General features: G+C 60.2%; 1 protein-coding gene across 1 annotated transcript in view; it reads right to left on the minus strand.

The window, feature by feature from the left end:
* RASAL1 (RAS protein activator like 1) overlaps positions 1-24,082 on the minus strand; it is a 27,690-nt gene continuing 3,608 nt past the window's right edge. The window contains 20 exon segments of the mRNA XM_058281387.2: positions 1-815; positions 2,043-2,163; positions 2,893-3,028; positions 3,100-3,237; positions 4,556-4,728; positions 5,771-5,921; positions 6,479-6,616; positions 9,263-9,455; positions 11,162-11,274; positions 11,382-11,446; positions 11,764-11,917; positions 12,033-12,150; positions 12,774-12,862; positions 14,415-14,546; positions 14,642-14,723; positions 16,573-16,702; positions 21,023-21,067; positions 21,070-21,083; positions 21,227-21,340; positions 23,735-23,791. Coding sequence (XP_058137370.1) covers positions 398-815; positions 2,043-2,163; positions 2,893-3,028; positions 3,100-3,237; positions 4,556-4,728; positions 5,771-5,921; positions 6,479-6,616; positions 9,263-9,455; positions 11,162-11,274; positions 11,382-11,446; positions 11,764-11,917; positions 12,033-12,150; positions 12,774-12,862; positions 14,415-14,546; positions 14,642-14,723; positions 16,573-16,702; positions 21,023-21,067; positions 21,070-21,083; positions 21,227-21,340; positions 23,735-23,791 — 2,581 coding nt within the window. The 3' untranslated portion in view covers positions 1-397.

Consider the following 24,082-nt stretch of genomic DNA (forward strand, 5'->3'; position numbering starts at 1 on the left):
AACAGAAGGGGCTCAGACCGTTTAGTGCCTGTTTGGGGCAACAAGGCCACATGGGTATGAGGAATTCAGGTACAGCTGTATCCAGCAGCTCAGGGCCAGGCTGCCTCATTGGGGTGGGTGGAGGCCAGTCTGGTGAAGCAGAGGCTTCAGGCTCAGCCAAGTAAGTCAAGGTCCTCATGCCATCCACGCCAGTCCACCTCGATCCAGGGGGCGAGACACGTTCAGTGCATGGCCGGGTCCGGGCTCAGGGCACACGGGACCAGGCACTTCTTTGGGATCCTCCGAGCCACTGGCGTCAAGAAGTCCCAGCACGGGCCAGGAGGAGACTCCCCGCCAGGCTGTGCTGGGGAGGGCCCACCACTCCTTGCTCTTCCTTCCGGGCTGTTCCAGCATCTTCTCAGGGCCCGAGGGGGCCCGAGGCCACACTCTCCCGGTCCCGCTGCTGAAACTCCTCGTGGGCTTGATCCAGGTCTGCCAGCACATCCAGCAGGCGGGCAGCCGCCGCCCTCTGCCGGGCCAGGCGGGCAGGGCAGTCCCTGGGAGGGAGACGGGGGGCGTGAGGGGTCGGCCGGCAAAGACCCGACTGCTCTCTCAGGCTCCAGATTCGCCCTGTGCCCTGAGGGTCCTGACACGTAGCAGAGGCCTCTGGCCCCAGCGGACTGGAAACGGGGGGCGGGGGATGCTGGGCTGGGCTGTGCACGTTGTGGGGTGGGGCCGGTGGAGGGGGCAAGCCCTTACCGTCCACGGCACGGGGGCCCTTCCCGGGATCTGCATCTGGAGCTGCGTCCACGGCGGGATCCTCCAGGAACTTCATCCTGGAAGACAGGAAGACAACGCTGGCCTCAGAGTCCCGGTCCTGCTCCCCACCCCAGAGAGCTCTGCTGGCTGCAGGGAGAGTACAGGTGGCCACTGCCCTCCTCACCGTCACCGTCACAGCACACACCTGCAGGTGCCAGGCACTTCTCTAAGCTCTGTCCATTTATTAACTCATCCCGTTATAACACACTACGTGGGAAACGGATGTGGCTCAACCGATAGGGCGTCCGTCTACCACATGGGAGGTCCACGGTTCAAACCCCGGGCCTCCTTGACCCGTGTGGAGCTGGCCAGGCGCAGCGCTGATGCGCGCAAGGAGTGCTGTGCCATGTAGGGGTGTCCCCCGTGTAGGGGAGCCCCACGCGCAAGGAGTGCGCCCCATAAGGAGAGCCGCCCAGCGCGAAAGAACGTGCAGCCTGCCCAGGAATGGCGCCGCACACACAGAGAGCTGACACAGCAAGATGACACAATGAAAAGAAACACAGATAACTGGTGCCGCTGAAAATGCAAGTGGACACAGAAGAACACACAGCAAATGGACACAGAGAGCAGACAACAGGGAGGGGGTGGAAGGAGAGAGAAATAAATTTTTAAAAACCACCTATGTGAGGCAGGTACTTACTATTAGCCCCATTACACAGATGAGCACTGAGACACAGAGAGGTAAAGTAACTTGCCTAAGGTCACACAGCATAACAATAAGAGGGACCATTCACTGAAAGCTAACTATGGCCAGGTGCCTGCAAAATGCTTCACCTGTATTAGCTCATCTGGTCCTCAGGACACCCTTACAGAGTTGGTACTACTACCCTCGTTTTCCAGACGTGGAAACTGAGGAAGTGAAGCAACTCGCCCAAGAGCACATGGACAGGCTTCGGGACCCACACGCTACTGAAGAAAGCACCGTCACTGAATCACGGGGTCCTGAGCCCGTGACAGGGAAGGGGCAGGTGCCAGGCCAGACAGCACGCGCAGGCGCGGGGTGTTTAGGGACCTGGCCCGGGCCCTGGTGCCCTGGGGAGCGTGGCATTCCCCAGCTCCCGCTCTGCGCTGGGACAGCCCGAGAATGTCTCCCAGGCCATGGCGTGACGGACGTCCTGGACGGGGCCCCCAGGAGGTCCAGCCAATGCTCGCAGAATGAGGACACGAGCGTGGGGAGACCACGCTGGGCGGCTGGCCCAGCTGGTCGGGGGCGGGGGGGGGGGGGAATGGGTGGCGGCACCCACCTGAGCTGGTCCCGCCCGAGCAGGAGCTGCCGATACACCGTCTGGGCCTCCGCCTCGGGATCCAGCGGGTCGCTCCAGTCCCCCAGCGTGACGGCCGAGTGCGTGCGGCTGCAGCCGGCCACTGAGGGGGACACAGCACCAGCGGCTCCCCCCTCCCCTTCCAGAAGCCCCCACGGCCAGGCGGTCGCCACGCCCTGCCCCCTCTGCCCCTACGTTCTCTCTCCAAGCCTTCCTCTTCCCCCCAGCCCTCTGCCTCCGCACCCGCCTGGACTGGCCGTAGCCCCCCACTCCCACCCCACCCCCACCCTCTGGGCTCCCGCCACACAGAGCCTCTTGGGTCTCCGGGCCACTGCTTCACCTCCACACTTCAGTTCACGCTACTTGTTCTGTCTGAAGCACTTCCTTACCCAATCTGTGCCATCAGCTTTGCTACCCAACTCCTACTTTTCTCCGGTTATATTTAAGCAACACCTCCTCCAGGAAGTCCCCCTTGATACCCCACCCTGGGACATCAGGGGCTTCCCAAAGACCTCCTCTTGGCACTCGTCTTCCTGGAGAGCAGGCACCTATGGTCACCACTAGATGCACACAGCTGGTGCTCGGAAACAGTAATTCACATTTAATGAGCACTTACTTCGGGCAGAGCCGTGTTTGAAGCACTTTCCGTGTCCTGACTCATTTACTCCTCAGAGCAACCGCATGAAGCAGGTAGTTATCAACCCCAGATTATATGTGGGGAGACCGGGGTTAAGCAGCTCGCCCCGGGCTGCCCAGCCAGCCCAGGGGAGGCGGGACGCGGCTGGCGGGCAGGTGGGGAGGGCGGAGCCTGCGGCCCGCCCCGCCCCCTCACCTGAGCGCTCGGCCCGGAGGCAGCAGGTCCAGCGGCCGCCGCGGAAGGCGCCGGGGTGGCAGGCGGTCAGCTTGTCCGGGTTGGGGGCGCTGGCCTTGCGCAGGGCCGACAGCCACTGGTTCAGCTCGTTGACGCTCTGCAGGGGGCGGCGGCGGTCAGGGCGGGCGGTGGGACCCGGGGGCGCCAGCGCCCGCCCGGCGAGCGCACCTTGCACTGCAGGTAGACGGTGCGCAGCGTCTCCGCGCCGTCGTGCGTCACCACCTGCATCACGTGCGGCAGCTGGAAGGCGCCCTCGTCCACGCGCTCCACGGCGCGGATGCGCGCCACCGGGATGGAGCAGCACATCTGCGGGACGGGACGGTGGCAGCGGGGCGGGCTGGGCTGCCCTGCGCGGGGCGTGTGCGTGGCCGCTCCGCCGTGCACACCCGGCCCCCGCTCCCACCCCGCCGTGGCCTGGGCAAGCGACTTCCCTCCTCGGGACCCGGGCTCCTCCTCCGTCCTAGTGATGGGGGTAATCACAGCTCCCACCTAGGCGCCCCTTGGCGCGCAGGTCTGAGCACTCTGTTCACCGACTCATCGGACCACCACAGCAAGCCCCTGAGCTCCTGTCTCCTGTGTTCCCCCAATTTGTAGGTGAGGAAACTGAGGCACAAGAGGAGAAATGACCCTCCCCAGGTCACACAGCTGGGACACGACCTCTAGGACGGAGCACCTGCTATTAAGCCAGGACTGGGAAGGGGACGTGCTCAAGGGATAGAGCATCCGCCTACCACATGGGAAGTCCAGGGTTCAAACCCCGGGCCTCCTCGACCGGTGTGGAGCTGGCCCATGCGCAGTGCTGATGCGCGCAAGGAGTGCCGTGCCACGCAGGGGTGTCCCCTGCGCAGGGGAGCCCCATGCACAAGGAGTGTGCCCCATAAGGAGAGCCGCCCAGCGCGAAAGAAAGCGCAGCCCTCCCAGGAGTGGCACCCCACACTTTGAGCAAGATGACGCAGCAAAAATAGAGACACAGATTCCCGGTGCCGCCAAGCATGCCAGCGGACACAGAAGAACACACAGCGAATGGACACAGGGAGCAGACAAGGGGGGAGGGGAGGGAATAAAATAAAATCTTTAAAAAAAAAAAGGACAGGACTAACGGGAGCGGGCCAGCTCTCCAGCGCGCCTGTCCGCTGTGGACGTGCGCGGGGAGGAAGGGGCAGAGCTGGGGGTGTCCTCAGGGTGCGTCAGGCTCGAGTGCCGCCCCGGCGCGGGGTTCCGCCTGCTCGCTCACTGCTGCGGCCGCAGTGGTTAGAGCAGAGCCCGGCGCGAGGGGCAGGAGATTGTGCTGGGCGCGGAATCGAGGGGCTGGCCGGACGCCCCCTGAGCGGCACCCCAGCTTCTACGCGACTCCACACAGGGTGCGGGCGCGGGTCTGGGCAGGGACATCGGAGGTGGTTACGCGGCGTCCCTGCCCTGGGCGTGTCACCTCGGGACCCCCACGTCCGCGCCTTCTGAAGAGGAGCGGGGCGTGTGTGCGGGGAAGGCCCCGCGCTCGCTGCCAGCCGCGGGCCTGCCCGGAGCTTAGGCTGCGCTTGCCCCGCCCTGGGCCTCCGCCTGCCCCGCGTACAGCTCTGCGGGGAGGCCGCCGCGGGGACCCCTCCGCCGTGGGCTGCAGCCCCACCTGCCACTCAGGACCCTTGGAGTAGGAGAGCGTCTCCCCGCTGAGGCGAAAGTAGCGCTTCTTGAAGGCGAAGCGTGTGGCCAGGGCGGCGGGCTCCTCCTTGCGCTTCAGCAGGTAGCCTTCTCGAACAGTCGCCGAGGGCGGGACCAGGGCCCTGGCTGGGCCCCCGGCCTCTGGGAAATGGGGAGGGGAACAGGGCGCCCTCCTTAGCCAGGTGCCACCGCCCTGCCGGGGGGGGGGGGGCCCGGGACCTCCTGGGGAAGCCCGATGCTCTGATCTCCTGGACTCCCTTCCCTCCGTAGGGAGTGGGACCTGGGGTCCTTGAGGTGGGCTGGTGGGGGGCCCCCTCCAGCCTGAGGGATTTGCAGGCGCTGGTACAGCCAGCCAGCAGGGGGGTGCACACCCCAGAGAAGCCTGCCCCTCCTCGGAAAGCCAGGACTCAGGGACCCCCTATGCCGTGACCTGGGCCCCCCTTGGTGACACGGGCACAAGTCCTCTGCTTAAAAGCCTCCCTGGCTCCTTTCGCTCCTAGTGGAAAGCAAGCTCTTCCAGCGGCCCGCCCAGCCCCCCATCTGGCCCTGGCGCCTCCCCTCCCCCTCACCTCAGGCCTCCTCACTGCTGAGCTCCGTCCCCACCTCAGGACCTTTGCGCTTGGGGCCCCTCTGCCTGGCACGCTCTCCCCAGGATAAAGGCTCACTCTCGCCTCCTCTGAGTCGCTAACATCACCCCAGGGAGGCTCTCCCGCCACCCTAGCCACAGTTTCAACCCGCCACCCCCGCGCCAGCCCATCCACCTTCCCTGCTTTCTTTTTACTCTTTAGTGCGAATCACCCCCTGACACACCAGATAACTTTTCTTATTCATCTTGTTACGGCTTGTGGGACCCACTAGAATGAAACTTCCATGAGTGTGGGGTTTTCTCCTGTCTTGCCACCGCGGTGTCCCCAGCAGCTAGGATGGTGCCTGTCCCCTAGCTGGCCCTTTATGGGGTATCTGCCGATGGAAGGCACACAGGCCACGGTTCCTGCCCACACCTCCACCTTGGGATGGCCTGGAGACCTGAGCCTCGTTCACCTCTGGGACCTAGCACAGGAGGTGCCAGGAGGTGTTTGTTGACTGACTAGCTGACCCACGGCTGCACATTCTCAGTCCTGGAGGGGATGGCAAGGGCGGGTCCTGAGCCCCCGGTGGGCGCGGCAGGACCACGGGAGCTCACCCAGGTCCCCGTCCCCGTCCACGTCCACCAGCCTGTCCAGGAAGTCCCTCACGCGGGAGATGCTCTGCAGCAGGAAGGGGTGCAGGGGGGCCATCCACAGTTCCTTGCCCTGGCCCAGCTGCTGGCCCAGGTTCCCGATACTCTGCACGGCCTGGAGCACAAGAGCAGGGGACGCCGCGGCCATGGTCACTGCCGGGCACAGAGGAAGGTCCTCGGTGGACCCGGGGGCCTGGCTCCCAAATCGGCGCTCAACGAGAAGAGAGGGCCACAGCGGCGCCGGCTTTGGGCGATATCTGTCCCTCCCTCCCCATTTTAGGATCTGTACCCCCAGGACATTTATTTTGTTTCCTCCCAGGCCCAAGGCGTGCCTGCTCTAAACCAAAGCCTGTCGTGCACACTCCGGAGCCTGTCAGAACCTCAGAATGTCGCCGCTTTGCCCCTGCTGGGCTAATTCAGTCTAAGGTGTAAATGACTGCTAGCTTGCTTCCCAGTTTCTTCCCAGAAGAGTGGGGCCCTCGTTTCGAAAGAGGAAACTGGGGAGAGGAATGAATGTCTTCGCCCTGCAGACGGGGTTCTAGCCGTGGTATTCCAGATACGGGTTTCCCTGGGGCTCATTCGGGTCTTCCGGGGTCTGGTCTCCCCACTGAGTTCCCACCACGTTTCCCCCCAGCTAACAGCACCCGGGGCTGGGGGCTCCCCTGCCGACACCTTGGCGAGCAGCAGCAGCGAGCGGCTGGTCTGGGGGTCCGCGTGCTGGTCCCGGAGGTCAAACAGCTTCGGGGTAAGGATGGCAGGTGCGAAGAATCGCAGGAAGAGGAACCCGCTGATGGCCAGGTGCTTCACATCCTGCAGGGAGGAGCGGCGGGTCAGAGGGGCCCCCAGCACGCGCCGCCCAGCGGGGGAAACCAAGGCAGCAGGCGCTAGAGGGTGGTGGCACCAGGGGAAGTGGGATAGAGAGGTGGCTCCAGCTGCATGGCCTTGGGCAAATCTCTTCCTCTCTGGACTCGGTTTCCTCACCCGGAAAAAGGAATGGGAATACCGGTCCCACACGTTCAATTTAGCCAAACATCTCCAGAGTCTCCTTTGGGCCAGGCGTAGCCCTACAGGGGGGATTATTCTCATGTCCCAGATGATGAAGCCAAAGCTCGGAGATGTCAAGTGACTTGCCCAAGGTCACCCAGCTGATGGATAGAGGAGGCAGGATTCAAACCCAGATCTGTCGATGTAGGGCAATGATAACAATAGCAGCAAACCAGGCACTGTTTACATTTGTTCATTTAACGCTCATCCTTGAAGGAATTATTATCCCCATTCAGAGGAGGCAACTGAGGCACAGAGAGGGAAGGTCACTTGCCCAGGGCCACACAGCGGTGATGGAGCCGGGATCTAAACCCAGTCAGGGTGCCTCCAGCCCTCTGCTCTGAGCCACACCCTCCTGCCGTTCAACCCCTGCCACCGTAGCAGCAGCACCTGCCGAGTGCCCAGAGCGGAGGCTGCACTGCGGCAGCCAGGCCTCAACTCCCATCCCCACGGTACAGATGAGGAAACTGAGGCTCCTGAGTGGAGCCAGTCCAGTCGGCTCCCGAGGCCGTCCTGTGTGAGCCCCGGCCCCAGCCCCTGCCCTGAACAAACTGTAGAGCATGGTGCCTCTTCGCGTGAGTCTGGGCCTGGCCCACCCGGGGGGAAGTTGGTCCCCGCCCCGGCTGGAGCGGAGGGAACTCAGGGAGAGGGTGCAGCCGGCTCCCCATCTGCTCCCCACCCACCTGACACTCGCCAGCTATATTTAGCCCGCGGCACACTCCTGTGTTTATTTAGGGGCTGCGTTCACACTCAAGACAATACCTTCCCTGAGGGGGTGCCAACTTCCCGGGGCCGCTCAGCCTTGACGGCAAGCCCCCCCAGCAGCCGGGCGCCCGGCGCTGCCCGGAGCAAAGCTTTCCAGGCCCCCACCCCGCTCCAGGCCCGTCTCGAGCCCCGAGCGCCCCCCAGGCCCCCAACCCCCCGCCCCCCAGCCCTGTCCCGCTCCTTAACGTCCTCCTCTCCCGAGAGGGAGGAGCCGGGGGTCAGAGACGGGGCCTCCCCAGGGCGACCCCGCCCACCCCCCGCCCCTGCTCCCTGCCCCGGGCCTCTGCCCACCTTGGGGCCTGAGGACTCGGGGACACGCAGGGGCCCCTGACACGGGCGCCCTCCCACCCGGGCTGGGCTCGCGAGGGCCTGGTCCCCCGCTCCCCTCCGCCCGGCTCTGCCGTGCCCCACTTGGCGCCTCTGCCGGCAGCCACGTGGGAGCCGGCAAAGCGGGGTGTAAATCGAGCCTCGGCCCTGTTTGGAGGCCCAGAACTCAGCCTTCAGTGGGGGGGGGGGGCGCTGAGGGGAGACCCCAGCTGAGCGGAGGCCTGGCTGGAGTCTACACCTGCAGCCCTGGCCCTTGACCTCCCTGGGCCTCGGGTCCCCCATCTGGAGAAAGGAAGTGGGGGGACGCGTGGCACCAAGAGCCCTTAACGCAGGGTTCCGGGTGCAGCTCGGATCCCAGGTCTGCCTTTCTGTCCCATCAGTCTCCTGATGTCATTTGGACGTGAGGACAAAAGTGTCCTGAGAACTAAACCAAGGAGTCTCAATCTGGTGACCTGCGGGTCAGTCCAGCTGTGCTGTGTAATGCCTGGCCTCAAGTGTTTCATCTTGTTTTGTTTTATTAAGATAAATTAGGCCCAATATTTTAAACATGAGAGACCTCACATAGAATCCAGAATTAACAGCTTTTAAAAAAAAGGTCAGAAGATCTCACAATACTGGGCTGCCATTCCTACGTGGCAATAATTGTCCGGAGCTGCCCCCTTTAGAAGGTTGTGAGTGGTCCAGTTGTCCAGTTTGCCACCGTCCTCACCACTCCCTACTGCCCCACGTCTCACCTGCTTCAACTGAGTTACCTTACCTGCCTGAAGCCCTCAGCATCTAAACTTTCAACTGCTGTACTGATGTTAGGAAGGCACATGCAGGGACTTATTTTTAGATTTTCTATTTTATTTTTGTGGTTTCCTGAGCATCTGCTGCATGTCCCATCAGTGTATCTGTCTGTGCCTCTCTCTCAATAATAAGTGGAATTTAAGATGCACTTTCTTTGTGCAGACCCTACGATGTGGTGGTTAGGGACACCGCCTGCCGTGGTGGGTGCCCATCCCTGCACCAGCCCCTCCTGGCCATGTAACTTAACCTCTCTGGGCCTCTGTAAAATGGGAATATTGCCCCTGCCCACCACCTCGGGTGGATGTGAGGATGAGGCGAGGTCGTAACTGGGTAAAGCACGAAGGTCAAGGGCTGCAGGTAAGTGAGCTGCTATTATTATCATCACGCCTAGGCTCCAGACTTGCCGGGAACGCCGTCCACACTCTGCGGTGACAGAGTGCTGTAGCCGGGGTGGCCGGGTCTGCTCCCATCGCTGCGGGGACCCAGGCGAGCCCCGCTCCCTCCCCAGCCTCCATCGCCCGCCGCACCCACCTCGTGCTCCGCCTGGGGGAAGCGCTCCTCCACGCGCCGGCGCAGCTGCTTGAAGGCGAGGCGCATGGCGGGCGGGCAGCGCCCCGCGGAGCCCACGATGGCGTCCACGATGGGCCCCAGGTAGCCCGTCAGCAGCCCCAGGCTGGTCTCCCGCACGTGCTCCTCGGAGGGCGCGCCCTTAAAGGAGATCCTCCTGGGGGAGCGAGGCGGGTGCTGGGGCCTCAGCCTGGGCGCACGGCAGCCGGGCCTCTGCCCGCTCAGACCTCCCGCGGGCCCCCGGTGAGCTCAGGGCGCAGCCCCCCCCCATTCCTACGGGGCTCTGCTGCCGCTGCTCAGGCACACCTAGCTCATTCTCACCTCGGAGCCCGTGGGTGCTGGGCCTCCTGTCTGGGACGCTGACCTGCCCATGCGGCTTAGCCGGCACCTCCTCCCCCATCGCTCTCATCACAGACCCCGGCTCGGCGCATTGGCAGGACGATCGTGCCAACCACGCCTCTGCCCCGGGGCCTTTGCACTGGCTGCTCGCCCTGCCTGGTACCCCGCCAGGTCGCCACAGGGCTCCCTCCCTCACCTCCTCCTGGTCCCCTTCTCTGCGGGGCTGGGCCTGAGACCACCCCCCGGGAACCCCGCAGTCCCCTCCGCTGCCCCCAGCACTTGCCCGCTTGGTCTCCCTCCATAACCTTCCCCACCTGCTCCTTTAATCTGCCTCCCCCACGGGAGGGGCGTGGGTCCACCTGCTGCTGCCAGATCCTCAGCGCCCAGCCCGGAGCCCGCCACAGACCAGGGGCTCGGCAGTTATTGTCTCCAGTGGGCGATGGGCTAGCACTCCTCTCTCTGCAAGGATCCCGACGCCCTCTTCATTTAGGAGCGTAGGGTCTGTCCCACCCGCCCCAGACGGGAACTCCCTGGTCACCAAGCCAAGGGGCATCTCAGCCCCACCGTGCCTCAGACCCCACAAGCGAAGCCCAGGACGAATTGCCTTCCAGAATCGTCGCACTGGATCCAAACCCAATGAGTTACGCAGCCCGGTTATTCCCGTTTAACAGACGAGCAAACGGAGGGTCAGAGAAGCTGCCTCGCAGACGGGGCAGGGCTTGGGATTAGAACTCAGGACTGCCGACTCCACAGACCGCCCGCTGCCCCGCCCTGCCCGGGGGGCCGGGTCCCCCTGCTCCCTGCAGCGCCCTCTGAGTCTCTCCATCTTTGCCACGTGTGCTAGGAAAAGCCCTCGCCTTTGAGTTTCACGGACAGACTCTACCCCTCTTTTCCGTCCTGGGTTCAAATCCCACTGGGCAACTTCCCATCCGGTGACCTTCAGCGGACGACCCCCCCCCCCCATGCTGTGTCCTCGTCTGTAAAATGGGGCCATCACACCCGCCTCTGGGATGGCAGGGAAGGCCTGTCCGAGGACCGCCCAGCCCACCCTGAGCAGAGGGGGGAGGTCCTGGGGGAGAAGGGAGCCCGCGGGGGCAGGGAATGGCCCCCAGGCATGGCCCCACGTCCTCCCAGCCTCGCCAAGCACCTGGGACCCCACCGCTGCATGCGGGGGTCCCCAGGGGCCAGAGCCACCACCACAGCAGCCACGAAACAACACGTCCTTCTCACTAGCGTAACTCATCTCATCCCCCCAGCCGGGGGGGGGGCCCCACAAGGCCCCTGATTCAGGGAAAACAGCCGAGGCCCAGAAGGGGGAGTAGCTGGCCCGGCGGGGGTGGCAGAGCTGGGCTCTGAACCCAGGGAGGGGGTCTTTGCGGCCTGCCCACAACGCCCACGGCTGAGGGGCCGGGTGCCCCCACGGGGGGCCCTGGAGGGCGTGGGGGACCCTCGAGGGCCATGGCCCGGGCTGGGGGAGCAGTCGAGGGGCCCCCCCCGCCCCCCGCCCCCGGGGGCCCTGCTCGCCTGGCGCGGCCCAGCTCCATCTTGCAGGGGTCCAGCTCCATGTACTTCTTCTCCTCGAAAACGCGGCTGATGGTGGGCCGCAGGGCCTCGTGCAGGTAGCGCATGCCCACGAGCTGCGGTGGGGGCGGGCCGGGGCGCGCCGTGGGCAGGGGCAGGGGGCCGGGTGAGCCCTCCCGGAGGCGGCCACCCCCCACCCCGCCCCAAACCTCCGCCTACTCACCTTCAAAAACTGTTCCATCGACTTGGATGCCAACGAGTTAGAACGGAAGAGGGTATTGGGGTCGGCTGAGACGACAGGGGCAAGCGCTCACTAGGACTGGAGGGGCTGCACCCAGCCCCCCCACCCCCCCAAGGTGTGGGTCTTCCCGCCTGCAGAATTGGGGAGCCCTGCAAGGCCACCCTTCTTCAGAGCAGAGGCCCAGAGTGGTTAAGCAAGCTGCCTGCGGTCACCCAGCTCGGGAGTAGCAAGAACAGGGCCCGAGGCCTGACCTGGGCTCTCGGAGCTGGCCGGGGGTGCCCAGTCAGGGACCCCGCCCACAGCCTCCCCTGCCTCCTCCTGCAGACTCTTCTTTGGGGGGGGGGGGTTCACGCGGGCAACTCACTGGTCCGAGCCACCTCTCGCCGCGTGAGGTAATCCAGCAGGGGCACGGCCAGGCCCCGGCCGAGGAAGAGTTTCACCAGCTTGGTGGCCAGCTCCTGGCGGCAGTCCCCCAAGGCCAGCTCCTCCAGCAGAGCCAGGGGACCAGCGGCGTCCTCCTGGGCAGGGACAGGCGGCAGCAGAGGTGACCCGAACAGGAGAGCCCCGCAGTGGCGCCCGGCGGCACAGGGGGGCCGTGGCGCCCGCGGGCCCCGCCACCCGGTGCACACCCACCTCCGCGGGCCCCCGCACCGACTCCACGAGCAGTTCCGTGAGCGGCTGGTAGCACTGCGCGGGCAGGACGCGGTCCTCCGTCAGCCGCACCTTCAGCCGCAGCGCCCCCAGGCTCCCCCTGCCCGGGCCGGAGCACAGGTGGAGGAGGATGAGGCCGTGCGGTACGGCGGGGATAAGCCGCGCGCGGCAGGCGGGGGGACACAGGCAGGGAGCGGGGGTACGTGCAGGACGGGACAGGTGTGGACGGATGTCACCAGGGGCGGCCTCTGTCAACAGGTGCGAGCCGGCGTGGACCGACGAATGGGAATGGGAAAGTGCAGGCAGCGTGGACAGGTGTGGGGGGTGCAGTCAGGTGACAGCAGGCGCGGGCAGGTGTGAACAGGTGCAGACTGGTGTGAACAGGCCTGGGCAGGCAGGGCCAGTGTGGAAAGATGTGGCCCAGGGTCCACACGTGTGTGCGGGAATGGGCAGCGAGGACAGGTGTGGGCAGGCGTGGGAAGACCGCGTTCTGAGCACACATCCAGGGTGATGTCACATGTTCACCTGTGCCCAGGTGGGTTAGACGTGCGTATGCACATGGAGACCTTCCACAAGCGTCTTGCACGAGTGCATGCATGCCTGCTGCCTGAGTGAGCAGTGACAGCGTGGGGGCTGGAGGGCCCCAGAAGCTCCTACCCGCAGGCCGGGACGGGGCCCAGCATCGTTCTAGCCTGACCCCCTCCCCCGGTCCCCCACGTTTACCCAGAATCCTCCTCGGGCCTGGGAAAGGGCAGGAGGCGGAACCAGCCATTGGGCGGCTTGTGCTGCAGGACCTGAGGGGGGAACTCCACCTGTGGGGGGACACAGAGGCCGACAGCTCAGCTTGCTCTGCCTGGCCCAGACCCCACTTGTGCCTGGAAGAGCTCGAATGCCCACCCAAGGAGGGCGGCACGGTCCCTCCTCCAGCCACACGACAGCAGCCCTCCAGAGGACACTTAGTTTACAGCTGAGGAACAGGCTCAGAGAGGTAGAGTGACTTGCCCAAGGTCACACAGCTGCTAGAGGCAGAGGTGAACTGGGAGTGTTTTCTGTTCTGTTTAGGGAGACAAACTGCACTTCTTAGAAGGCTTAAGACAGTCCAGAAGGCCCCTGAGCCTCTCTCTCTCTTTAATACAGCTTTATTGAGCTATAATTCACACACTGTACAAGTCACCTACTTAAAGTGTGCAATTCAACGGTTTTTAGCGTGTTTACCGAGTTGTATAACCATCACTACTAATTTGAGAGCATTTTCACATACACACACACCCCCAAGAAAGCCTGTGTCCATTAGCAGTCACCCCCCTTTTTCCTCCTCTCCTAATCACCTTTCTGTTTCTATAGATTTGCTCACTCTGGACATTTCGTATGGGTGCAGTCATACAGTTCGTAGTCCTTTGTCTCTAGCTTCTTTCGCTCAGCCTCATGTTTTCAAGGCTCATCCACTGTGTAGCCTGTATCAGCACTTCGTTCCTTTTTAGGGCTGAGTACTATTCCATTTTGTTTATCCCTTCATCGGTTGATGAACATTTGGGTTGTTTCCTCTTTGGGGCCACTTTGAGCACTGGATTACAACTTTTTGGGATGAACATGTGTTTTCATTTCTCCAAGGAATGGAATTGCTGGGTCATATGGTAAATCTATATTTAATCTTTTGAGGAACTGTCAGTTTTCCAAAGCAGATTTTACATTCGCATCAGCAATGCACAGCCACACCTCTCTTTTATTTGCTCTAATCTTGCTTCCCTTAAAAGAAATACCAGCTGAACTATACAGCCACTTTCACATCTACTGGTCTTGTGAGGCCATGCCGCCCATTTTACAGATGGGGAAACTGAGGCTCCAAGAGAAACGCCTTGAGCCCAGGGCCTCCAGGTGTGGGAGTTAAGGAGTTAGACTCTGGAGTCAGAACCTGGCTCTGCCATTTCTTAGTCCCGTGACCTTGGGCAAGCCCCTTGACTTCCCTGGACCTCGGTTTCCCCATCTGCAGAATGGGGATAACCACAGGCCCAGACTCACAGGGCGGTCTCGGGGACGTAGAAATGGAGTTCATGCTGGAGCGGCACTTAGCCCAGGGCTGACACGGCCACCTCGGACACTGTCCCCCCCGATGAGAATCTGGATTCACCCCTGACCTCGGGCAGGTCCCTGCGCCTTTGGAAGCCTCACCCGTTCGCCGGAGCACTGGGACTCCACCGCCCAGGCCTGGCCCGTCTGGGAGTCCCGGGAACCTGAGGAGGCAGCCTCTGCTCCCACCCTCCCCGGCCCCAAGCACCCCGGGCAGTCCGGCCCATCTCCCCCTCCTTCCCTCTTGGAGGCACTGGGGAGCCACGGAGGGTGTTGGGGGGAGGAGGGAAGGCTCACCATGCCCAGGAAGTCATTCTTGCCCACCATGTCCCAATCCCAGAGCTCCACCCGCAGCGGGGACGGTGCGCCCGGCATCTCGCGCAGCTCCAGCACCTCGTCCCAGTGTGGGAAGCGGGTCTTCTTGATCGTCTGGGGGAGGGGCGGTCCGTGAGGGGCGCTGACAGGGACACCCTGCGCCCCTGCACGACCCCCCCTCCCCGGCCTCACTGCCCCGCCGGACTCACCGAGGTCTCCAAGCTCTGGCTGCCCCAAAACACACGCGCGAAGGGATCAGAGGTGCCGGAGATGTCGCGGGGGGCCAGGTCCCTGCGGGCAGAGCAGGAAAAGGAGTCAGGGACCACGGGGCCCTCGGGGACCGAGACCTGAAGGGACTTGGGAGAGAGCGTCACTCAAAGGCCGCCCGTTTCCAAGGCAACTGCTCCAGCAAGGGCACCCTGGGTCCTCCTGCTGCCTCGCCACTACCCTAAGAGGGGGCGCTGGTATGCCCCCATTTTCCAGATGAGGAAACTGAGTCGCAGAAAAGCCAGCAAGCGAAGATACAGTGGGAAGGGGGAAGGGAGCCTCAGTTTCCCCGGATGGAGACCTGGATGCCAGGGCTCAAAGCCTGGCTCTGCCACTCGTCGTCTGGATGATCCTGGGAAAAGTCCCTTCGCCTCTCTTTTTACTCATCTGGAAAATTGGTGTAACAACGAGCAGCCTCGCAGAGTCAAGGCTAAAAGGAGGCGATGTGTGCAAAGGGCTTAGCTTAGCACCTGGCAGGTAGTGAGTGTTCAGCTCATCCATTCATTCCTTCAGCACACGCCAATGCCCCTGCTCGGCCTGGTACCCAAGAAAAGGCACAGGCAGGAACCCCCGCCTCTGGTTGCCATGACAATTCAAAACACCCCGGTCAGCCTTCCCCAGCCCGCCTTCCCAAGGTCCCCCAAATTCAGGGACGCCCTCCCCCAGGGCTGCGTGCTTCCTCCTGCTCCTCTCCCACCCCTGATCAGCATCCAAAGCCTTCTTTGGTTTCCTAGGAGCTGGACCAGTTGCTAAGCGACAGCAGTCGGTCCCTCTTCAGCTTGCAAGGATCCTGCACAGCCTCGTGGCTGGGGAGGCGACCACGGCACAAAGCAGACGTGCAGGCCTGCCCCATGTGGAGCCCTTTCACCCGTTCCTGGCCCCTTGGCTCTCTCGCATCCACACTCCAGGGAACCCCATCTGGGCCAAGGCTTGGGGCAGAAATCTGGAAGTGGTGGTTGATGCACAGAGAGGGCAAGGAAGGGCTTTAAGGACACACAGCAAGTTAGAAATTGAGCTCCCCAATCTGAGTGAGGCCTGGCTGAAAAGAGAGGGTCAGGGAAGGGAGGTTTGGAAAAAAGGCAGAAAGATAAGAATGGGGGGATGAGAGGGGGAAAGGATAGAGGCCCTAAGGGAGTAGAGTGATGGGAGAGCCGTGGAGGAAAGCTGGCGCCCCTGGAGGGCACTGAGGGCTTTTCTGACCCTAGACCCGTCCTCCTTCTGATTCTTCTCTGAGGCAGTATCCCGCTGCCGGCCCGCGTGACTTGGGTGGGCTGATCCCACTCCCACTCAGGAACGGGTTCAGGATGCAGGCCTGACCTTTGGAGTCAGTGCACCTGTTCAGAGGTGGGCAGGGGCCCCGCTCCAGCTAATAAGAATTAGTCCCAGGGCACTAGTTGGAAATGGTGAGAAACAGGACTTCTTTTCCAGCCCTAGCTGCTAAGTTAGTAGGATGCCAGCCTGGGGTAGCTGGGGCCATCTCTGCCCCCATGTGGGGAGAGGCTGCCTGAAAATGAAGCTAATGCAGAGGACGGCAGAGATCCCTGATGTCCCTGCTTGAGCACCTGGATCCAGCCATGCCTGAAACCCCTTTCAATCAGATGAGCCCATCAGTGAGCTCTTCTGCTTAAACCAGTATAAAATCAATGAATACACCATTGTGTCCATCTCTCTGGCCATCCCGAGTGTCTGGGGACCCAACCAGCATTCTCACTTGTGCTCTACCCCCGGAAGCTTCAGCCTGGTGAGCTGAGATCCTGGTTGTGAGCCCAGAAGTGCTCCTGGCGTGAGGAGGGCCCAAAGGCCAGGGCGGCTGGGGGAACCCAGGGGAGCCCCGCTCGTTTGCAGACAACCCCCTCCCCTCCCACTACCATACCTGGCCTGGAGCACGTGGCAGCGGAGGCAACGGCCCCGCGCATCCTCCAGCATCTGCACCACCAGGCAGATCTCACCCTGCACCTCCGCATCCGGGTCCACGCGGCTCAGGTTGATCCAGCTGTCAATCCCTGGCAGACACAGGCACTGGCATTTATTAAGCGCCTACCATGTACTCAGCGTTAACTTAAAAATGCAATGAAAATTAACAAGGCATTTAGTCACAGACTTCCCAAGTCGACTTTCTGCTGTAAGAACCTCGCATTCCAGATGAGAAAAATAAGGCAAAGGGAGGGAAGAGCCTTTCCAGACCTGGAAAATGACAGAGCTGGGATGCGAATGCAGGAGGTACAGCTCCAAGGCCCACGCTCTTTCCTCCATGCTATAGTGTAGTGGTCACGCTCTCCAGCTCGGCACGCAAAGCCCTCCTTCATTGAGTCCCTGCCTACCACCTCTCAAAAAATCTCCAGCTTTCTCACCTCTGAGCCTTTGTCTGAGCTGCCTTAACCATTCCCTCTGCCTGAATCAGTCAATTCTCTCTCTCTCTCTCTCTCCCATTTTATATAACTAAAGATACTGTTCCACTGATCTCTAGCTGCCATTCAACCTAATTGTTGCTCTTTTCTAAGTCGTCTATCTTTTCTCTGTAATTTTAAGATGTTTTACAGTTCTACCACAATGTGTGTAAGTAAAGGTAATTTTTTAAATACCTTGCTTAGAATGGATTGTATGTCTTATATCAATGAAATCTTGTCTTATCTTCAGTTCTGGAAAATTCTATCATTGTTTTTTATTATTATTTCCTTTCTCCAATTTTTTTCTATTTTCTTCTTCTGGGACTCCAATGACATGAATGTTAGATTTTCTCAATTATCTTTCATGGCTCTAAACTTCTCTTTTACACTTTCCTTCTCCTCGTTTCTCTGGGCTGAATTCTGATTCATTTCTTCAGATGTCTATTCCAGCTCACTGATTCTTTCTCCAGATCTGAGAGGGATCTGCCGTTTAATTCAGCCACTTAGTTTTTCGTCTCAACAATTATATTATACTTTGTATCTAAAAGTTTTGTTTGTTGTTGTTGTTGTTTTTCCAAACCTGCCTTTTTAATAGTCTGTCCTTACAGGCTCTTTCTTGAGATTACATCTTTTATTTCTTTAAATATTTGATTTTTTATTCCTTACATCAAAATTGCAAAATGTAAAGTCTTGATGGATCTGAATCTGCTCTTGACTGTTTCAGCTGACGTTGCTCATGGTGGCCTTTTTCCTTGTGAACTCAGGTCTGTGTGATCTTACTGTTTGGGAACCTAAATTGAGGAAGTTTATCTCTGGAGGTGAGCAATGTGGTTGCTTATTCTGTGACCCTTTGAGGGTCCCAGCCTAATGGGGAATTACCAGGTTCGGCAACATCTGCTCTGTACCTAACCCAAGTTTTAGTCTGCTTTGACTGTAGAATTGATATTGTCATTTGCTCTCAGGGAAATCCTATCTTACCCCCTTTCTTGTTGTGCACCATTCCCTGTTAAGTTTTAGATCGTGATTTTTAAGGGGTAGTGGGGACACTGGGGGATGTTCCTTCTTTACAGCAAGTCTAGCAATGAATTAGGAAGACTAGTTAATTCAGAATCTTGCTGTTCTATGGTACGAAGGTCCTTCTGAGGACCTAGTGCTTCTTGCTGCTCAGTGAAAGTCCCATCTCACTTCTCTTTCTCTCCTGACACCCTCTGTCTGAAATGCCATCAGTTGTCTCTCACTTGATTATTGCAACAAACTCTGATATCCACTCATGTCCCACTGCAATTCAGTATCTGCAAAATTTTAAATAATTAAAACATAGCCAGTCTCACCTGCCACTCCATCTTCCAATAACATGGCTCCAATCTTTTCACTGTCTTGCTCAGTGACCATCAGTGGCTCCCCAGTGCTCCCAGAGGAAAGTCCAGACTCCAGGCTGGTACCTAGGGCCCTCCCTAATCAACCCCCACCACGTACTCCATCTGCACTGGCCTCCTCCCATCTCCAGAAGAGAACCCATGGAGATGCACTTTAGCATCTTTGCAAAACACCTTTTAAGAACAAACTCACATCTCCCTTCCTCCAGGATGCCTTCCCTGACCACTCTAGCCTCCTCATCTACTGCCGCACCAGTCGCATTCCTCGTACCTCCAGCCCCACGTTTCCGTCCTGGTCTATTAGAGTCTTCCTTTGAAAAATGGAAAGAGCCTAACCTGGCTGCAGACGCCCGGACAGCTTCCCCCTTTTCTTGTTCCCTGTTCCACGCGAACGTGTTTTGTTTTCCTACCCAGTCCACATGCTACTTGAGGCCAGGCCTAACACTGCGTCAGTATAATCCCCCCCGGGTAGATGCTTGCGGCACAGCGGGAAGAGCTCAGCGGGCAGGTTAAGAACACACTTTAGAGGCACAACCCGGGCTTGCGTCCTACCTCTGCAATTTCTAAGCTGGGACAAGCACCTCATCTCTCCAAGCCTCTCTTCCCATCGGCTGTACGTTGGAGATCATTCTAGTGCCCACCTCACTGGGGCGAGGTGAGGATTAAATGTGAAGCACTTAGCACGGTGCCTGGCCCATAGTTAGCCCTCGGTAAGTAGGAGCAACGAAGATGATGATGATGATGGGCCAAAAATGGGCTAATCTTAAAGTTGAGAAGCCCTTTTAAGGTATGACAGAAAATCAAGAGCCAAAATTAAAAATTAAAAAAAAAAAAAGATGGAGCTGACTACAGAAAAATAAAATAAGTTTATACGTGTAAAATGTATAAGCAAAGTCAAAATATAAGAAAAAAAAGAAGGAAAACAAATTTGCAGCTAATATCACACAGGGTTAATTTCCCTAATATGGGGAAACGGACTTTGGCCCAGTGGTTAGGGCGTCCGTCTACCATATGGAGGTCCGCGGTTCAAACCCCGGGCCTCCTTGACCCGTGTGGAGCTGCCAATGCGCAGTGCTGATGCGCACAGGGAGTGCCCTGCCACGCAAGGGTGTCCCCCGCGTGGGGGAGCCCCACGCGCAAGGAGTGCACCCGTGAGGAAAGCCGCCCAGGAATGGCGCCGCCCACACTTCCTGTGCCGCTGACGACAACGGAAGCGGACAAAGAAACAAAAGCAGACAAAGAAACAAGACGCAACAAATAGACACCAAGAACAGACAACCAGGGGAGGGGGGGGGAAATTAAATAAATAAATAAATCTTTAAAAAAAAAAAATTTCCCTAATATGTAAAGGGCTCCAACAAATCAATAAGAAAAAGCAAACAACCCAAAGGGGAAAAAGGATAGGAATAGACAATCGGCAGGACAGGAATTAAAATGACTCTTAAATATACAAAAAATGTTTTCAACCTCACTCATAGAGAAGTGCAAAGTAAACCTAGGCTAAGAGGCAATATTTCACCTCTCACATACAAGATAAAAAGTTTGATAACTTGAAAAGGATATGGGTTGGTAAATCGGTATCTTCTCCATGGAGGGTAATATAACAATAGCTATTAAACGTGGAAGTGGAAGGTAATATAACAATAGCTATTAAATGTGGAAGTGCAGGGCTTCTGTGAGTCAGCAGATTACTGACTGATGGATACAACCTGCACACACGTGAGATCACAAGGCACAAGGCTATTCCCCGCAGCATTGTTTGAACTAGGAAACGATGATAAACAACCCAAGTGTCCATCAGTAGGAAACTGTTCAACTCAGTGACGGTACATCCCCACAATAGGGTACCACGCAGTCAAAGAAAGAATGAGGAAGCTCTTGGGGCGCTCATATGGAAAGATCTCCAAGACACGTGGGTAAGTGAAAAGGCTAGGTACGGAGCTGTGAGTGTAACACACTCCCACACGTGCAAATGGGAGAAGCAGCACATATTGTGCAATGCCAAGACGATGGAGCTGGGCAACCTTGGGTCAAGCCCTTGTCCTACCCCTTAATATCTTGCCATCTTGAGGAAGCCATTTAACGCCCTGTGCCTCAGTTTGTTCACCTGGAAAGTGGGGATAACAAGAGTCCTGAGCTCACAGGGTTGTGATGACAGTTGAGTGACCTGAACACGCAAAGCACTTGAATGTGCTCAGCAGACAGTGAGCAGTATACCCACGTTGGCTATTATTACTATTGTTATTTGCTTGTATATGTTTAAAATATCTCTAGAAGGACATGCAAGAAACTGCAAGGAGTAGCTAGGGTGTACTGGAAAGGAGTAGCCAGGGGTAAGGGAGAATTTCACTGCTTGTTGTACCTTCTGAATATTGAACTATGTACATGAATGAACATGCAATAAATGAGCTAAATTAAAAGTTGAAACCATAAACAATAACAGAAATAAGTTTCCACCGAAGGTTCAGGGCTTGCCTCGCCACTTCCTCCATGCCCGTAGTCGCCCGCTCGGCCACCCTCTCCTCCCTCTGCCCTGCTGAGGCCAGAGCCCCTCACCCACCTCGGGGGTCGGCTGTGATCGCCTCCCTGCTCAGGGAGATCTTGCGATGACGTCATCGTGCCTGCGGGGGTGGGGGAGCCCAGCAGGTGAGGGGTGGCAGCAGGTGGGGGCAGGCGCCCAGGGCTGAGGGTGGGACCCCACATCCCCCTTCCCCGCAGGGGCCCGGGCCTCCAGCACGCACGCCCACCCAGGCCAGCCACACACCCGACGGTGTCCTGGTCCAGCACGTAGACGGCCAGCTGGTGGAAGTCCAGGGGCAGGTGCACCGTGTACTCCTCGCCCCAGAAAGGGCTCAGGCTCCGCCACACGGTCGCCGTCCTGCAAGAGCGGGCAGAAGGGGCTGGGGCCCTCGGGCCACACAGCACGTGCCTGGAGGCCCAGACACACGCAGGGACCCCGACACTCACGCACCCCAGATCCAGGCACCTGCACACCCAGGGACCGCGCCCCCCACATGATCTAGACACACAGTGCAGGACCCCCCACCCCACCCCACCCTCGCAGAGACGCAGACGCACGCCCAAGGACCTCGACACAGCACATCCACAAGCACAGGGACGCACCGTGCAGGTACCACGCACACGTGCACATGCACAGACTCGGGGGCCAAGGCGCACACACTCTCAAAATGCACCTTGTGATCCCACCCACCCACCCAGGGGCCCCGGGACACACCTAACGGCCCAGAGACATACGCAGAGAGGACCAAACGACACACCAGATACAGACACACACAATCTCACACAGGGGTCCGTCCTGAGGCAGAGAGACACTCCCAGGCACGCCAAGGAAGCCAGAGACACATTCGCACCCACACAGATGCACATTTTACACGCAGAAATTTCTGGAAAGACATTCAGACTTGGGCTGACACACACAGAGACAACAGACGCAGTCACATAGATAGACACACAGATGAAAGAAATGTTCAGAACATGGAGACACAGCCAGAGCCCCTCACACATGGAGATGCACGAAGATACGCAAAAATCCACAGACACACACAAGCCCGGAGTCGCACGGCCGAGCACGTGGCACACGCACAATTCTACTCCATGAGCCCTGACCTGAAGGTGTGCCAGGCCCGTGCCGGGTGCTGGGAAACTAGAAGGCGAGGAACCAAGGTCCCACCCCCCCAGAGCCCCCCTCGCTGGGTGGGGGCTGGTAAGAATCTGTGGGTGAAGCCCTGTGATCAGGGTTAGCTCAGCAGCACCTGCTTGGGCTGGGGGCGGGGAGGGGGGTCAGGAAAGGGTGCCTGCAGGTGTGTCAGGCAAAGGGGGAAGGACGAGAAGGGAAGGACGAGAAGGGCAAGTGTTTGAGGTGGTGGGAACAGCACATGCAAAGGCCCTGAGGCAGCAGCTTGGCGAGCTGGAGGAACAGGAAGGCGCTGGGTGGGAAGGGAGCGTGGGGGCTGGGGGGTGGCCGGGGTCAGGGCACTAGGGGCTTTGCCGCAGGCAGTAAGGCGAGGGGGCCAGGGGGGATTGGGACCAAGACAGCCCAGAGGCAGACAGCCACGGCATCTCCTCCCAGACACTCCACAGGTGCGCTTCCTTCCCTTTACTCACCAGGGAACAAGGAACCTACTTTACTACTTTTAGCAGCAAAATTGGGGTGACATACCTGCGGCTTCCATCCTCTACTCCAGAGTGAGCGCTCGCCCTCCCGTGCCGCCCTCTGCACCCAGCCCAGGGGCACCATTGCCACCGGTACCCTCAGAGCTTCCTCTCAGACACCCTCTTTCCCCACCCTGGGCCCCCTCCAGGCCCCCCGGCCTCTGAGCTGAGAGGTGGGGGGACAGCAGCATAAGGGCTACACAGCAAGCCCTTCTGTGGTGAGGGGTGGTGTCATAGAGTGCGCTAAGTGGGCAGCCTGGGCACAGGGGGGCCCGTAGAGGGGGTCAGCTGGGGGTGCTGCAGGCTCCCCCCTCCCCCCGCGGGCTCCCCACCCCCCAGCTCCCTGTCCATCCGCTCCAGGAGCATCCTGAATCCTGCCGTCTCCATGGAAACCCAGGCCGCAGCCACCCGCCCACCCGTCCCCTCAGGCCTGCGGGGGCTGAGAGCTGTCCCTCGGCCTGAGGGGGTGGGAGCCAAGTCTGGCCTAGCCTGACGCCCCCCCCAACACCCCGCCCACACCCTCACGTGCCCACACCAGCTCCCGTGTGCCCGGAGAAGCAGGCACTGGTGCACACGTGTGCATGGGGCGGACCGTGCACACACACCCACAGCGGTGCACACCCACGGCCCCGTGGGCCCGCACACCCACGGGACACACGCGCGTGGGCACCGGCATCCACGCCAGCCCTCCAGCACACCCCACGCACACATGGCAGCCCGCTGGGCACGCACACGGACGCACACGCCCCTGTGCCCGCAGCACCCGGCGGGCCCGGAACCAGCCGGCCCAGCCAAGCGTGAGCTGCCCGCCCTCGGGGAGGCCACCGGGGGGCGGCACAGGCTGGCGGCCGCTGAGTCAGCCCCGGGGAGGCGGCAGGGACCCCAGAAGGGCAGGGGGGGGCACTCGGGCGGTCGGTGGGCTGGAGCAGGGGGGAGCCGGCTGCCCCAGCCGTGCAGCCCCAGAGGGCACAGAGGAGCCACCCTCAGCCCCACTGCCTGCCCCCAGCATCTCTGCAGCGTGAATGCTTGTTCCTAGGCCGCCAAGTCCTGAAGGAGCCCCGCCCCTGCTCCCCCCGCCCCCAGCCTCCCTGCTCCTCACCTGGCCACCACCTCATCATCCACCTTCACTATGCAGTAGGGGTCGCTGCTTCCAGACCTGCGGGGAAAGGGCCAGAGGGGAGGCTGGGGGGCAGTTGGGGGAGGGGTCTTCCAATCCACTTGCACCGCACAGATGGGGAGACTGAGGCCCAGAGAGGGGCAAGGGCTTACCCAGGGTCACACAGCAAGTCCAGGAAAGGGGCAGGACCCGAGCCGACCGGCAAACATCAAGGCTGCCCGGCCCACCCCACCACATACCCCTGCTGGGGCTCGAGGCCAGGAAGCTCAGAGCAGGGGAGGACCCCTGGCTGTGTGACCCCGGCCAGCCCCCGCCCCTCTCTGGGCCTCG

Source organism: Dasypus novemcinctus, chromosome 19 (genome assembly GCF_030445035.2).
Source record: "Dasypus novemcinctus isolate mDasNov1 chromosome 19, mDasNov1.1.hap2, whole genome shotgun sequence".
Classification (NCBI taxonomy): Eukaryota; Metazoa; Chordata; class Mammalia; order Cingulata; family Dasypodidae; genus Dasypus; species Dasypus novemcinctus.